At 37.4% G+C, this 16,449-nt stretch overlaps 1 protein-coding gene across 1 annotated transcript in view; it reads left to right on the plus strand.

The window, feature by feature from the left end:
- brinp3a.2 (bone morphogenetic protein/retinoic acid inducible neural-specific 3a, tandem duplicate 2) overlaps positions 1–16,449 on the plus strand; it is a 33,067-nt gene that overhangs the window by 2,422 nt on the left and 14,196 nt on the right. The window contains exons 2-3 of the mRNA XM_053322158.1: positions 10,462–10,652; positions 13,606–13,796. Coding sequence (XP_053178133.1) covers positions 10,462–10,652; positions 13,606–13,796 — 382 coding nt within the window. The remainder of the gene's footprint in view (positions 1–10,461; positions 10,653–13,605; positions 13,797–16,449) is intronic.

Here is a 16,449-nt window from a genome sequence, read left to right on the forward strand (position 1 = left end):
GCCAATGGTTCAAAAACTTTATTTCTTGAAAAAAAAGCAAAGTAATGTTGAAAATGTGTCTGAGCTGCTAGCAGGTTCAACTAAAGACTGGTGCCTCCTTTTCAACATGTTTCATTTGAATAACAGAAAGCTAGAGAGGTTAGGGTTGAAAAATCATTTTTTGATACTGGTGCCATTATGATACAAAAACATGCTTTTTTCTTACTTAAAGTTGAGGGTAGATGGTTTTCTCTTCAAACATAATATGCCAAACGCCTCAAGCTGCTACACAAACTTTGCCTTAATAAAATACAAAGTTTGTAACATTTTTTTTTATTTATTCAACACTGAGAATTTGACCAAATCTTCAATACCAACTCTCACTGATAGTGTTCAGGACTTTATACTGCAGACAAAAGAATCAACACTTTGGTTCTCTGAAAGCATTGAGGTTCAATACAAGCTCTAAAAGAGACAAAACTATCTGTATTTTTGGAGCATTTGTGCATTTCACTAGAAAAGAAAAAAAAGAGGATTAAAGAAAATTCAGAAGAAAGAAAGTGAATGTTGTGTAGTAGAAACACAGATTTAGTTTATGATTCCTCAAGTTGTTGTTGGGTAAGCAGTGATCTGTGGAGCAATAAGTCTGGTTAAAATATAGTTTGGAATAATGTGATCTCTCTGGCATGAATCTTCTTACGTCTCCTCTAATTAAACAACTTTTGTTAATGCCCAGTCTGCTGATGCATTTACTGTATACCAACCTGAGTGATTATCAGTTTATGTAAATGCATTTCCAGCTCAGCCACCTACATTTAATCTGTCAGAACTTCACACAGAAAAACAGCAACTCATTCTCAAGCAGTTATATTGAATTTCTGCTTATGAAACACTGAGCTTTATTGGGAATTGTGCTGTATGTTTGTCATGAAAACATCTACTATACATAGCTATTTGTGCTGTTGCTTTTGAATAGCATTATGTATTTTTTTTCATTTATTTTTTTATTAATTTTAAGATTTAATACACAGAAACAAGGTATAAACTTTTTCTTCACAAACTTCTAGACACCAAAAAAAACATACCAATAACCAAGAATAAATTAGATGAAAAAGATAAAATAAAATAAAATAAAATAAGTACAAATAATAATAATAATAATAATAAAATAAAATACAAATAAATAATAATGATAATAATAATAATAATAATAATAATAATAATAATAATAATAATAAATAAGTAAATAAAATCAATTTTAAAAAATGAATAGATAAAAATAAAAAAAAATAAAAAGTGGATAGACAACAAAAACAAACTACCACAAAAATACCCACACAATGTCAAACAGACATAAAGCAAATAAAAAATATTGCATCAGGAGTCAATAAATATTGTGACTTAATCATGACCAACTAAGAATGACTGTGCTCAATTATTTTAGACCATGCCAGACCAGTCAAGCCCCTCTGAAGGGCATGGGCCCAATAAATAGCATATGTAGATTACCCCAATGAAAAGAAAGAAAGAACAGAAGATATTGAAACTCATTTACATGTTAAGACGACTAAGAGAGATTAAAATTGCTAAAATTTGGAAATGTGTTATTTATTATTTACTTATTATTTAAGTAAAGAACAGATATGAGTGTAAAGTATTTCTGCAGAAAATGAATATGTTTGATACAAGCTGCAAAATGATACAATAAAACAGAGATAGTTATACAGTAAAGTAAATACAACATGACAATATTACTTAAACTTAGCAGTGGTCTGAGATGTTTCTTTGGATATAATCATATTTTTCTTCTTCAGCGTGAAAACATGTCACTGTTGGAATCCATTGTAATTCATAAATTCAAGCTGACCATAGCTGTTTCTCTGCAGGAATATCATTTTATGGTCAGATTTGAAAGAAGTCACGAACCTCATGTCACCGAGAATGAAATACTGCAGACATTCAAAAGTATAAAACAACATCAGCAGTATATGGACAGACATTACAGCGTGGTCTCAACTTTAACTAGATTCAGACAGTTATTCCTCCACAGCACAGTTGTTGAAGCTGCTGTCAACACAGATTGTAAAACCAACAGTAAGTAATTGCTGTATACTTAAAATGAAGGACAGCCAATAACAAATACTGTTGAGGATTATAGCTCAGACAGTTTGAATATGTCAGCAAGCATCACTTTGCATTAACAAATAATAAATTAGCGCAAGGGATTATTATCATTATCTACGATTAGTTTATTCTGCAAACCCGGAGCAGGTAGGATGAGCCCACCCATTGTGTTTAAGTTGATCAAAAGAAAGCAGCTTACTGTTTGATATAAGAGCTACTTCAAGTACAATGAACAACAGCAGATTTTCCTAAACCACAGGGGAGTCTGCAGGTGCTCTAAAGAGGGTTGAGGTGAGTGTTTTAGAGCAGACTCCCTCAGCGATGCTTCTCAACATCCCACTGCTACATTCTTACTGATGTTCTCTGTCTCGTCTCTCCTGATATTCCCCTCAGAGGTTTTTAGCAACTCCGAGTCGCTCTTTCCGTTCAATGGGATGGTGAGAGAATTGTAATAATTTATAGTTCTTCACCTTTAAGACACTGTTTCTCAGACGTTGTGTAAAAAAAAAATATCATTAAAAAAATATCGGCCTTTTAGCACTTCCTTATCTTGGAAGACATAAGAGATTATTCAGCGCCATTAATTGCTCAGTTTTTACTTTTGTTCTCACTTTTATTCAATTTATAAACCCTAGAGGCAACTAAACTCTGCAATTTCCCTGTCTCCCTGAAGTTTGATTCAATAAGATCATAAAAGTGTGAAAAAAAGAGGAGGAAAGCTTCATTATGATTTGTCTTCTTAGTCTCATTTCTATCTGCTTCTTTTCTTTTCTTCTTTGTTTTAATTTTATCCTTTAATGTCGTGTTAAAAAATTTAAAAAAGGAATCTTTAAATTACTGAGAATTTTATGATACAGCTTTAGAGTTAAAACAACTTAAACTGCTTTTTTTGCCTTTATAGATTCACACAGTCATTTTGCCAGTCAGCCAAAGCAATTAACAAAATAAAAGAACATTAAAACATAAGCACCTTTTTTATGCTCAATACCACAAGTTGTGTTGCTGAGGAGAAAGTCACATCAATACAGTGTGTGGTGGCCATTGCTCAGATCCAATAACTGCTACATGGACAGATAAGTCTTAAGCTTGTGTTTGCTACACATGATAATTCTTGACAGTTTCTCTTTGGGTGAGAGGCACTTGGCTGTGCGCAGAAAGCAGGGCAGAGGTGATTGAAAATGACAATATTATTTTCTACTCTGGTCTTCCTCGTGTGTAGTCTCTGCTAAATCCTAATAAATGCTCAATGACAGGAGAAGATGAATTACCAGAATCTGTGCTTCTAGTTACAGAGTGAGCTACCTCAGCAATGATGGAGTAATGAATTCACCATGTTATCCCTCTACTCAATTTCCTGCCTTTCTTACTGATTGAATTTGAAAGAATTTTCAACGAGCCCTGTAAATGAAAGGAAAGCGGGTCTGTGTCTTTGTGGATTTGTGTGTACAGTGTGAGGGTGTGTTTGTATGTGTGTGTTTTGGTTATTCAGTGGAGAGCATACCCATTGCTTACAATGCTAACACAATGTGGGCCTTCCGCCTTAGCCACCTGTCCACAGTAAACATTGCCAAGGGGCAGCTGCCATATTCATATAATGTATTTGGCTGTGTTCTGAACAGAATTGCACTTCAATAAAGCATGTGATTCTTTTTTTTTTGAGTGGATTTCATTATAAATATCATTTAATTGCAGAAAATTCACTACACTCGTTAAATATTATTAAATGCTTGCTTAAACATAGGCAGCAAGCCAGTTAGCTGGTCTGCAGCTAAACTCCTTTTCTGATATGTGATGTATGATTATGCAATGTGCATTATCTATCTATCTCTCTATCTGTCTAATGAAAGTTGGGAAAAGTTTTGTATTGAAATGTTTATTCATATCTTGGACTTTTTTTTAATCTATCCTTTTTTGGTCAAATATTATTGGATAATTTGACCGTTTTGGACCTCAAACAATTATTTAAATATCCAGGGGGAATCCTTTTTTTGACAAGTGATCCCAACTACACACTAGAAATTCTGTTACCTCAAGCCAAAACAGATTGGAAACCATTGGTAATAAGAGTAAAAAAGACATTTATAAAGTAACATAAAATAGAAATATCCAAGTACATCAAAACTCTACTTAAGTACTGTACTTGAGTGCATTTACAGATGCACAGATATAATGAGCCAGCTCAGAAAAAAAAGATCTCTTTGAATTTAGAGTTTATGTAACAACTCACAAAACTTGGCTATGATAGCATCCAAAGAGTTAAACTGATGAAACTGATGTACCTCACCGGAAAGGAGCGGTGAAATTTGATGATAATAATAATGACTTAGTTGGTTGTAGGGAGGATTGCAACCCCTAAAATCAGCTCCATGGTGAAACCCATTTCATTTCCTCCTCTCCCTGCAGGACCAACCATTTGGCCTATCCCAGGTTTAAGATAAGACGGGGCTAGCTTATCACAGTCAATGATAACTGAAGAAATGAACGACAGTGGGGATTTGCGAATACTCCTTCTATACCTGTTCTCTGCCCCCTCACTCTCTCTTGCTCTCACTCCTTCCCTCTTTCCTCGTGTATTCCTCTTTTTTCAACAGAACGTGCTGTGGCTTTGAACTAGTGCTTTCACGCTGCAAAGTGGAACTCCAGAGACACAGTGTCCCATTTGTAGAGGTCATTTATTTGTATGGCATGAAATGAGGCGAAGATTAATAGCTACACTGGATACAGTATATCTGAGCAAGATATTAGTCAAAGGCTTTGTCTGAATACTACAGTGTCAGCAAAAAGGTCAACTGGTACCACATATCCATTTAACATCATTATGTTTGCTTCCCACACTCTGCCTACAGTTTCCGCTTTATATTGTGTGAATCAGTGTCTTGTTTTGTGATGAAATAATAAAAAACTGAAATTGATATGCATTGCAAATCTTCTCCCCACCCGCTCGTTATAACTTTTTGTGTGCGGCAGTTTTTGTATTCTGTTGGATTTATACTTTGTATCATTCAAACATCTGGGTGTTCGAGCTTTCCTCATTACTCCTGGTTTAATGTGATATATACCCTTTCAAAAGGCCACACTCTGCCCATCCATCACCAGGAGCCAAGGTTGTTCAACCCGTTCTGATTACAGCAGTCAAGCTTTTAGTTTGCAGATAGAAAAGTGCAACATTTGAGTGATTGGACAATGCAGTTCATTTATATTTACTGAATGTTTATTTCCTGCCACCTAAAGAAACCTGACAAAAAATAATGTGTCAGTCAAGACAATTGATCATATTTATACATATGGCTCCTCTGTGGTTTTCATGTTCATAAGAAAGGGATGTTGCCCCTTAAAAAAAATGTAAAGACTGAAGGCTATTTGAGGAACATTATTTCTCATTCCTTTCTTCTCATTGTAAGCATAAAAGTGAGAATTCACATTTACTAAAACTAATACGACTTTTCTCACATTCGGTTCGATTCTGTTTAGGAAAACATGGGTCTCAATTAATTTTAAGCTACTAAATTGGCCCACTAGATTGGGCATCTACATTGTTTAACTCTCCTGTTGTCCCTGAGTAAAGGAAGGAAGGGAGGAAGGAAGGAAGGGAGGAAGGAAAGGAGGGAGGGAGGAAGGAAGGAAAGGAGGAAGAAGGAAGGAAGGGAGGAAGGAAAGGAGGGAGGGAGGAAGGAAGGAAAGGAGGAAGAAGGAAGGAAGGGAGGGATGAAGAAGGAAGGAAAGGAGGGAAGAAGAAGGGAGGAAAGGAAGGAAGAAAGGAAGAACAAGAGGGAGGAAGGAAGGAAAGAAAGAAGGGAGGAAGGGAGGAAGAAAGGAAGGGAGGAAAGGAAAGAAAGAAGGAAAGGAGGGAGGAAGAAAGGAAGGGAGGAAAGGAAAGGAAAGGAAGATGGAAAGGACGGTGGAAGGAAGGAAAGGAGGAAGAAGGAAGGAAGGGAGGGAGGAAAAAGGAAGAAAAGGAGGGAAGAAGAAAGGAGGAAAGGAAGGAAGGAAGGAAGGAAGGACAGAGGAAAGGAGGGAGGAAGGAAGGGAGTAAAGGAAATAAAGAAGGAAAGGAGGGAGGAAGAAAAGAAGGAAGGAAGGAAGAAAGGAAGGAAGGAAGGAAGGAAGGAAGGAACAGTCAGAACAGACGAGGTCAATTTGAAGGTTAAGGTGTTTTACATTAGAGTGAGTTATGTTCATATATTGTATAGAAATATATGAAAGTAGCATTTTTAGAGGCATAAAGGACACATATATCTGTGGGATGTTTTCTCCTTAAAGGTTTCTTAAAGCACAGCTCTTCTATTGTTTAAGCAACAGTGCGAGGGAGTAACAATAACTCAAATGTTGATAAAGGCAATTTATTGATGTGTGGGTCGGCTTTAATGTGAAACCCTGATGTAGAGGCAAAAGAATCAGCTTAACACTTTAGAAAATCCACCTACAGAGAAATAACCTATTTTAGTGTTTGTAACTAGAACTAATTAAATATCTACTGGCAAAATTAACATGCTGTTTGAAGAACAGAACTGTGTTTGATGTAAAAAAAAAAAAAAAAAAAAAAAAAAGAAAGTAAAATCCTGATATTACACCAGGGAGGAGATTGTATTTAATCTTTGCGAGCACTTAACCTCCATTACAAATGTGCATGGTAATGAATTAAATGACAATTATGAAGTCACAGACAGGTATCACAGCTGTAATTAGCCTGCCTGCCTTTTCACAAGATTTGATGAAATTTAGGGCAAGACAGGTTAGGTTTAGGGTTAGGGTCAGGGAAGGGGGGCAGATTTGGTCCATTCAGCTTCTGTTTTGGGTTGTCTGCTGTGGATGGGCTGCATTTCATTTCAAATTGCTGCCAGTCGGCCGAAAGTACGTCTATCAGAATCCAAACACCACTATCTCTGTTGTGTGTAAAGGAGGCAGTCCATCACACACACACACACACACACACACACACACACACACACACACACACACACACACACACACACACACACACACACACACACACACACACATACACTGTCTTAATCAGTTTGGAATAGATTCAGTAGTTGAAGTAAACTGTAGATAGATAGAAAATGAAAGTTTTGTAATGAGTAACAAAGAAGATCTCCATAGCAACATTGGCTGAGGATTATGCGTAATGTAGCCTTCCGCTATTCAAAGTTAACAATTTGATTTCTCAGAATAGAAGGTGAATTGTTTCAAACGGATTGCAATAATAATAAAAACTTATCATATTGTTCAGTTACCAAGGACTGTTTCGTGTTTTTGTGTTGAGAAATGTAGAGAATATATTTAAAGTATAATCTTAACAAGGGAACTGACAGTAAGAAAAATACTTCCTGGCAGCAGGTCCTCTGGTCCACCCACTGGACTGAAGTGGACTGTTGAGATTGATATAAAGAAATAAAAACAAGCATTAAATCTTGTGATTAAATGTTGAGTACTGTAAGCAGCTATAGTTAAAAAAATGAATCAGCTTCTGTCCTCTGGAGTCCCAACTGACAGAAAAACAAAACAAAAAATAGCCTGAACATATGGTGCAGGCATAATTTGAATATTTATATCCACGTACACACATCTATAGATTGAATTTCGTGACTATTTCACAAACTGCTATAATGCAGGTAGTGTCAGGTAGTTCTGTATTTACGAAGGATCACTTCCAGTACAAAGCTGGTTGAGAAAATTGATTTTGTGAGACCTTTTAATCCCAAAAGCAGAAGTAGAGATTTTGTATTCCTGAGCACAGTGCCTTTTCTTAACAGTATATTTTCTGTAAAGCAAGCTGTTCTGACCTTGCATTTTTGATCCGCTGCTGACGTTGTCATATGGAGTTTAGCCCTTAGTTATTTTATCCAATTTCATATGACAGCAGGTTAGCAGTGGTCAGAGCCTTTACTTTGCTCGGGGCAAGTGGCAACACTTTCATCGAAATTAGTTGAATTTTTCTTTTGGGAGGAACTGAGCTGAACTGCCTGGCAATGCAGCTCACAGGGAGGGAACATGTGCTGCAATTGTGCTTGTGTGTGTGTTTGGAAGCTTGGATTCATAGACACACAATTTAGGTTATGTGTTAGCAAAGAGATGCAGAGTCTATACAACAGGCTTGTGTATAGGTGGAACCAGCTTTTCAGTCATTTTCATAATGCGTCGTTTTTTAGCTGCACTATCAGGGCTATAGGAGTGATCTCAACTTTATGTCAGACCTCACAGCTCAGCCTCCAGGAAGCTACAGAATTTGCTGATTTAGTTTTATCTCTGGTTTTGCTTCTTTGGTTATTAACTTCACACTCACGAGGCTCCTTCATAGCTTTTCAGTGATTAGTGTCTTGGATCAAAACCTAAATGATAAAATGAGTTACCTTCTGCTATCAATGTAGCTGCAAAACACTCTGAATTCTAGCTCCAGCTGTCATAAGTGCAACTGTATATTGACTAGAGGAGATAAATACAGGATCAATTTAGATGCATATGATTAGTCTTGTTCCAGATCACAATTACAGATAAGAAGGAACAATTTCCATTTCATCAAAATCCATTATATTGTGATTGTAAAGCAATAATTCACTCTTAGATGACTTACTTGACTTTGCAGAGCTATTCAGATGAATGATGTCATGCACACCTCTGTTCTAAAAAAAAAAAAAAGTATTTCCAGCCTGAGATCAGTATTGTTTTGCCAATCGTCAAACAAACACATATTCCTCATTTGAATTTGTGATGTCCTCTCTCTGTTAAGTCAAGTGTAAAACTGCAAATGAAAGAGTACAAAGTATCTGTGGAGGACACTTCACATGGAAATCTTCCATTAAATACCTTTTTGGTAGTAGAATAACATTGTATATGAGTGGAGGCACTGTGGAGTGTGATAGCAGTTCAAAAAGCTGTGCCTTGGGCAAATGTTCACAAAAATATTGGGAAACATGCACACAGGATGCCAGGTTGGTCTTTATTGATTGAGCATCCGTATCATTGGGTTTGTTGCTGCCGTTCAGCTTACCATGCTGCCTTTGACATATCTATTTTTTTTTTTTTTTATAATGTATGTGTGCCAGGTTTTTACATGAAAGAAGAAAGTCACAGTAGCGTATAAAAGCTGAAAGAGGGAGATAGGCAGGAAGAAAGTTCTGCTTATTATAGTATACAATGCTTTGTAGGAGTCTTCTTCTCTGCTCCCTCGGTGCTACCTTCACATCCGTCATTGATTATCTTAAAGTCTGTCACATGTAATCAAATATGAACAGGTCCAGACAGATTCTCTTCAATGAAGCATTAGGGATAAATGCAGCATATAAGCTGCACTCATCAACGAGGTCAGACATATTAGTTGTCAGAGAGGGGCAGAAGTACATGAAAAGGCAACAAAGGCTGACAATGTCTTTTGTTCAGGATGCTTTCACCATTTTCAAGATGTTTTTGCTCCTACTTTGTTTCCTCTTTCATTACAGAATACATTCTCTATTTGAGCTGTGGGGCTATTTCTTGTACCACCTTGTACTTTATTCATTTCAAAGTATGTCTTTGTCATTATGTGGCTATTAAGGAAAACATCTGTCAGCTGTGTACTCAGAGCAGATTTCCGTCCCAGGTGACAAACATCGTTCCAAATGATACCAGGTTCTTGTATAGATTTTTTTCTCTTCCTGCCTGTCCTCTCGCTAGCTTTTTTTTCTTTTTTTCCTTCATCTTCTCTTTCTCTCTCCATCAATTCACTTTCACTTCAGTTCAGGCCGTATCGGCATGGTCGAAGGATTCCTTACATTGCAAAAGCACATAGTGACAGAATGAATTATATTCGCTACTCTCTCTCTTTCTCTCTCCCTCTCTGTCTGTCGCTCCTAATCATTTATTCCACATACAGAGCTTCAGACAAATGATGTAGCTATATGATATTGTGATAGATGATGCTGAGAATAGGTATTTCCATCTACAGTCTTCCCTTCAAGGACTGCAATTAACTATTATTTTCACAATTAAACCTTTTATTTTGTCAGTTAAATAAACGTGTAGTTAATATATGGTAATCAGAATTTCCCAGAATCCAAAGTGACATTTTCAAATTTATTTTGTAGTTTACTCATCAGTGCAAAGATTCATTTGGTTTGCAATGATATAACAATGAGTCAAAGCAGCACATATCACATTTAAGTGGCTGGAACCAGCACGTGTGTTGAACTTTTACTTGATAAATGACTAAATAATTGCTTAATTATCAACGTTTGAATTCATTTTCCGTTAATCAGCTTATTAATTAACTGAATCGTTATTCCCACTCTCCTTACAAGTCTCCAATTCACCAAGCTGCACTCTTAATACAGGGCATATTTACTAATCATCACTTTTTCTCTTTTCCCTGATTCTGTCCAGGGAGTTTGGGAGATGGAAAGTGAACAACTTGGCTGTGGAAAGGAGAGATTTTTTGGAGTCTCCGTTACCTCTGACTTCTGAGTTCATCAGGAACATTCGACTCCTGGGCCGCAGACCCACCACCCAGATGATCACTGACAATCTGATCAGGAAGTATGGGACTCACTTCCTGTTGTCAGCTACACTGGGAGGTAAACAGAGAAACAATTGATTTATGACATTGTTTAACCTTTGTTTCGTCCTCCCGGGTCAAATTGACCCCGTCTGTTTTGACTGTTCCTTCTTTCCTCTCTCCCTCCTTCTCTCTTTCTTCCCTTCCTCTCTCTTTCCTCCCTTCCTTCTTTCCTCTGTCCTTCTTTCCTTCCTTCCTCCCTTCCTCTTTTCCTTTCTCCCTCCCTCCCTCCTTCCTCCCTTCCTTTGTCCTTCTTTCCTCCCTTCCTTCCTTCCTTCTTTCCTCCTTCCCTCCTTCCTACCTTCCTCCCTTCCTTCTTTCTTTTCCTCTGTCCTTTCTTCCTTCCTTCCTTCCTTCCTTCCTTTCCTTCCTCCCTTCCTTCTTTCCTTTCTTTCCTCCCTTCCTTTCCTTCCTCCCTTCCGTCTTTCCTTTCCTTCCTCCCTTCCTTCCTCCTTTCTTTCCTTCTTCCTCCCTTCCTTCTTCCTCCCTCCTTTCCTTCCTTCCTCCTTTCCTTAATTGACTTGAGGACAACAGGAGGGTTAAATATCTTTATTGTGGTATACATTAACTTGTATGCTGTTAAACTCTTTGGAATAAATTGGCTAAATGACACCCATAACTAGTAATGTGTTAGTTCACCAATCCCTGAGTCTCTTGTAGACACAAGCAGCCTTCTCATTTTTAGTGAGGAACCATATATATTGCCAGGTGAAATTGCAGATGTTGTCAGCAGATTTTATCAGCTGTAGTTAGCTATAAAATGAGGGTTAAGTATATTTACAGCTTAAAAACTGTCTTTGTTTCTAACAATCTTGGTTTGGAAATGAGAACCCTGCAAAAAAAGGGCCAAATACAATATCATCAAACCCCCAACTATTATAAATAAATACCCCCAGATATTTCACCTGTATCAGCAAAACATTCATCAACAACATGTTTTTAATTTGTTCATTCATATCAACTTAATCATAATTGAACATGTTTATGATTATGTTTATTCACTCACAGCACTTGGTTTAGAGCTGGGTATGATTGTGGTATGTGTTGAATATTGAAATCAAAAGTGAATTAAAGCACAAGAGCATGTGTTAATTTATCGATTGTTCACTGACACCACAACCTTTTCCCAAACATACCAAAGTGCTTTAGTTACCTAACCCTAACCACAAGAGTGTCAAAGTTCTGCAACGTGTTCGCCCACCATCCACTCCAGCCTCCTCTTTCTCCACAACTTGCATGATTTATCAAACCATAACCCTTCCTTCCAATCAAGAAAAAAACACTCAAAATTTGTATGGAATAATCCAGGGAGCAATTACTCTTCCCTCTAAACATATTCTGCAAAACTAATTAGCATAATTACTCGGAGAAAGGGTTAGATTAAAACTAAAGTTTGCCCAAGTAAAAAGTCTCACCACTTGATATTCCCTGTAGAAGAAATGAAAATGAAGAAGTAGTATTGTTTCTATAGAGTACAGCTACAGTAGCTGATGCAAGTATTAAAGTATAGTATTGTAAGGATAAATGTGCATTTGGTAAGTTATTCTCTCCCAAATGAAATTGGCTTTAGTAAAGCATACATTTTATGTCGATAAAAGCTTTTAGAATGTGCTCTCTGAGGCTTTGCATATGGAAAACAGATGGACATGACACAATAACTCAGTCACAGTAAGTAACTGAATAACACATCACAGTGGAATAATATGCCACTGGCAGCACAGAAATCGCTCTTCAAAGATGTATGAATACATGTAAAAGCCTGTGTACTGTAAACCCGCCACTCCCAGTGACAGTCACCCCATTTTTTGGTTTTCTGTTGTGTGATGAATGGACAAGCTTTAATGGTCCTTGGAGTGAAGAAAAAGAAAAAGAAAAAACTAATTTAAGATGCCAGAGAGGCACAGGCAAGTCTTGCAAAGCAGATTTGCTTTTACAGAGCAACACTTGTCAATTACTTTAGACCTGACTCTCGGCTTAGAAAAGGTTGCCACAGAGTGTGAGTGGCTGCATATAATGCAACCCTACCAGCTGCCTGAGCTGATGCTGCCCTGCACTCTGGCTCTGTGCCAGTACTTAGTGGTATGAAGAGAGGAGAATGAGGAGTTTGTCTTGGACTGTAGCCAGAGATATGCCTCTGTGGTTCTGAATAGATTGCCTCTGTGTTCGGAAACATATGGACTTAATGAAATTAATAAATATATTGTGATATTAAGAGGGTGCCCTTCAGCAGCAGAGGAAGAAAGGCAGTGGGCAGAAAAATGGCCCTGAAGCATTAACACTGCATTATGATGAGAAATATGATGTGCAGTGTCTTGGGGACTCTCAAAGCAATGAGACCGTGCTGCGCCATGGCCTCAAGACTTATGAAGTTCTGATTGCTATGATCACTGGCTACTGATAGAGGGTGACATGGTGAATATCATCCTGCAACTGTACTTATCATGGCTTATCCTAATTGTGGTTAAGTGTCGTTATGCCCCAGGGGCTCATGTGCTGGCTACTCCTATGCATTTAGTCAATGCAAGGGTCTCTCCTGGAAAAGAACAGCTGGTGTATTTTAAAATAATAGTACAGTGTTAAATTGTAGATTAATTGGAATAAATTGAGAACAAAGGAGAGGTGTCGTGAGCCATGTAAGCAACCCTGACTGCCATGAAGAAGTGCCAAATATTCACTCCAAGTTCATTAACAGAAAATTCGAGGGGGTAGATGTGACACTACTTGGCACGCTGTTTGATTGACAAGTGATTTGTGGAAAGTACGGTGCATAAACACCTTACTGATAAGTGCTTAGCACCAAAGATCGAGACAACACCAAAAATCACTTAAACACTTAGGATATTAACTGTTTGATTTTATGTCAGAGCCATCCAGGAAATAGTGAGACTAGCAATACATTACAATGTACAGTACACCCTCTTCAAAACATATCAGCGTTTTTTCTAACAATTAAATGTTCTGTGTCTGTGCAGGAGAAGAAGCCTTAACAATATTTGTTGACAAGAGAAAACTGAGTAAGAAAGCAGAGGTGAGCGATTACTCGGGTAACTCCTCCACTGTGACTCTGGAAGCTCTGCATCAGCTGGCTGCCTCCTACTTCATCGACAGGGAGAGCACTCTGCGCAAGCTGCACCACATCCAGATCGCCTCCACTGCCATCAAGGTAACACTTCTATATCTTTATTTTCTAAGGGCACACAAACTAAATGTAATAATTATCAAAGAATTCACCTGCTTCTATCTTACATCAAATGAATCTAAATATTTCTATAGCACAAAGCAAGAAGGCTGGTATTCTTGGTAGTTGGTAGACCGCTCTCTCTTACCACTTACATTTATACAAAACAATCTGTTCTCCTTTCTTTCCATACTTATTTGGCAAATGGTTTTGTTAAAGTAAATCCAAGCAAAACTCATATAATGTCTTTATGAGAGGAAGGTATTACAGCAGATCATCTGTATCCACAGTAATCAGTGGAGACAAACTGGAAAATCACTTTCAAAATAATGATCTGTTCATAACATTCACAGAGTTTTAATTTACAAAGGAAGATGAATAAGTTGGGTAGATGAATAAGTTGGGTAGTACATGCAATAGAGCTAATTATTTGTCAGAATAAACTGGTGTATGACCAGTATAAATTAATCTTCAGCAACAGCCCAACATTGTTTTTCTCCAGAAGAGCAGGCAATAAGTACACTGTTCCAAGAAGCCTAGAATGACAAACATAAGACTGTGTGCTCCTGCTTCCTTCTTATCCTTTGATATAAGGCATTAGACTGGCTCTGATTGTAAACATGAGCATGCACAAAATCTTGGTACATGATTTTGGGGTTGTAAGATTACAGATTTACCTCTACCCGCCACGAGGAGCGACTAACATAGAAATGTGCCCAGAGCAGCTCCCTCTGAAGCTCCTCTTTGAATAAAAGCAATGCATAATTACCATAGCTACAGCAAAAGTGATATGATGTGATATTCGGTCTTTTACTAAGAGTGTCCTATATAGACATTTAAATACTTGATGCCATTAGTATTGTCAACATTTGTTAGCGTACATATTACATTACACTAACCACAATACTTTAAATGCACATGTTTTAGTGTTTCTCTACACTGCAGATACATATGTGTGTAATAATGATATTCAAGATTCAATAGAGCTTTGTCTCTGATGACACTGCAGTTAAAAATACATCCAAATGCCAAGTTATCAAGAAATAAAAACAAAAATCTTAAGTTAAAAAGTACAAAATATACAATTAAAACATAAAAATATATATCTTATTTAAAGTCAAAGTGAAACCAAGGTAAGAGGGTATTTAGCTTCTGTATCGTGATGTATTTCCCACTGAATCATAATATGTGGGTTGTGTACCATTACAAAAAGGTTTTAAATCAAATCAGATTTGATTAGACCGTTAAAAGGTAGGCATGACTCTGCAATATAGTGCAATAAAGGGCTGTAGAGATACTGAGCTGTAGTTATATTGGTGTTGTCATGTTAAGAGGAGGAAGGAGAAATGAATAAATTAGACTTTGGTCACAGTCTTATGGAAATTAACAGAAAAGCTTTTGCCCACCAATATACAAACATGTTCTGTTTTCATATGATGGGTGCAGTTAGTTCAAGATCTGTCATGAGACTGATATGTGATAACGTTTGACATGAAGACAAAAGGCAGGGATTTTGATATAAATATACTCAACAATGTTTTTGTAAACATATGTTTAGCATGTAACAAGAGATAAATGAACAATTAACACTGGGAACATTTATTTTTCATTCCACTCTCTTTAACAATAGAGAGCTAATGAATCAATGTACCAGTCAGGTATAAATATAATTACAAACCCTATTGTTAAGAAATATACAGAGTTGAATGTCCTTTTGAAAATGTGTATGAAAGTGTGAAATTACACTGCCCGGCCAAAAGTCACCACCAAAGAAAAAAGGTCACACACTCTAATATTGGTTGGACCGCCTTTAGCTTTGATTACGGCACACATTCGCTGTGGCATTGTTTCGATAAGCTTCTGCAATGTCACAAGATTTATTTCCTTCCAGTGTTGCATTCATTTTTCACCAAGATCTTGTATTGATGATGGGAGAGTCGGACCACTCCAGCACATCCCAAAGATTCTCAATGGGGTTAAGGTCTGGACTCTGTGGAGGACAATCCATGTGTAAAAATGATGTCTCATACTCCATGAACCTCTCTTTCACTATTTGAGCCCAATGAATCCTGGCATTGTCATCTTGGAGCCCGTATTAAACATAGCCTTGAGTTCTATACTGTTGTTTTTCTACAATTTGATTTCACCAAACTTAAATGTTTGCTATGTTTGCTAGGGAGCATAACGATAACTCTAACCCTAACCCTAGGGATCATAACGATTGGACTCTGGAGCAATGGAAGCAGGTCATGTGGTCTGATGAGTCCAGATTTACCCTGCTCCAGAGTGATGTGTGCATCAGGGTAAGAAGAGAGGCAGATGAAGTGATAAACCCATCATGTCTAATGGTCTAGATTCAGCAACGTGTGCCCAAAGAATGAGGTCAGCTGACTACCTGAATATACTGAATGACCAGGTTATTCCATCAATAGATTTTTTCTTCCCTGATGGCACGGGCATATTCCAAGATGACAATGCCAGGATTCATTGGGCTCAAATAATGAAAGAGTGGTTCAGGGAGTATGAGACATCATTTTCACACATGGATTGGCCACCACAGAGTCCAGACCTTAACCCCATTGAGAATCTTTGCGCAGTGGTCTGACTCTCCTATCATCAATACAAGATCTTGGCGAAA

Source organism: Scomber japonicus, chromosome 7 (genome assembly GCF_027409825.1).
Source record: "Scomber japonicus isolate fScoJap1 chromosome 7, fScoJap1.pri, whole genome shotgun sequence".
NCBI classification, from domain to species: Eukaryota; Metazoa; Chordata; class Actinopteri; order Scombriformes; family Scombridae; genus Scomber; species Scomber japonicus.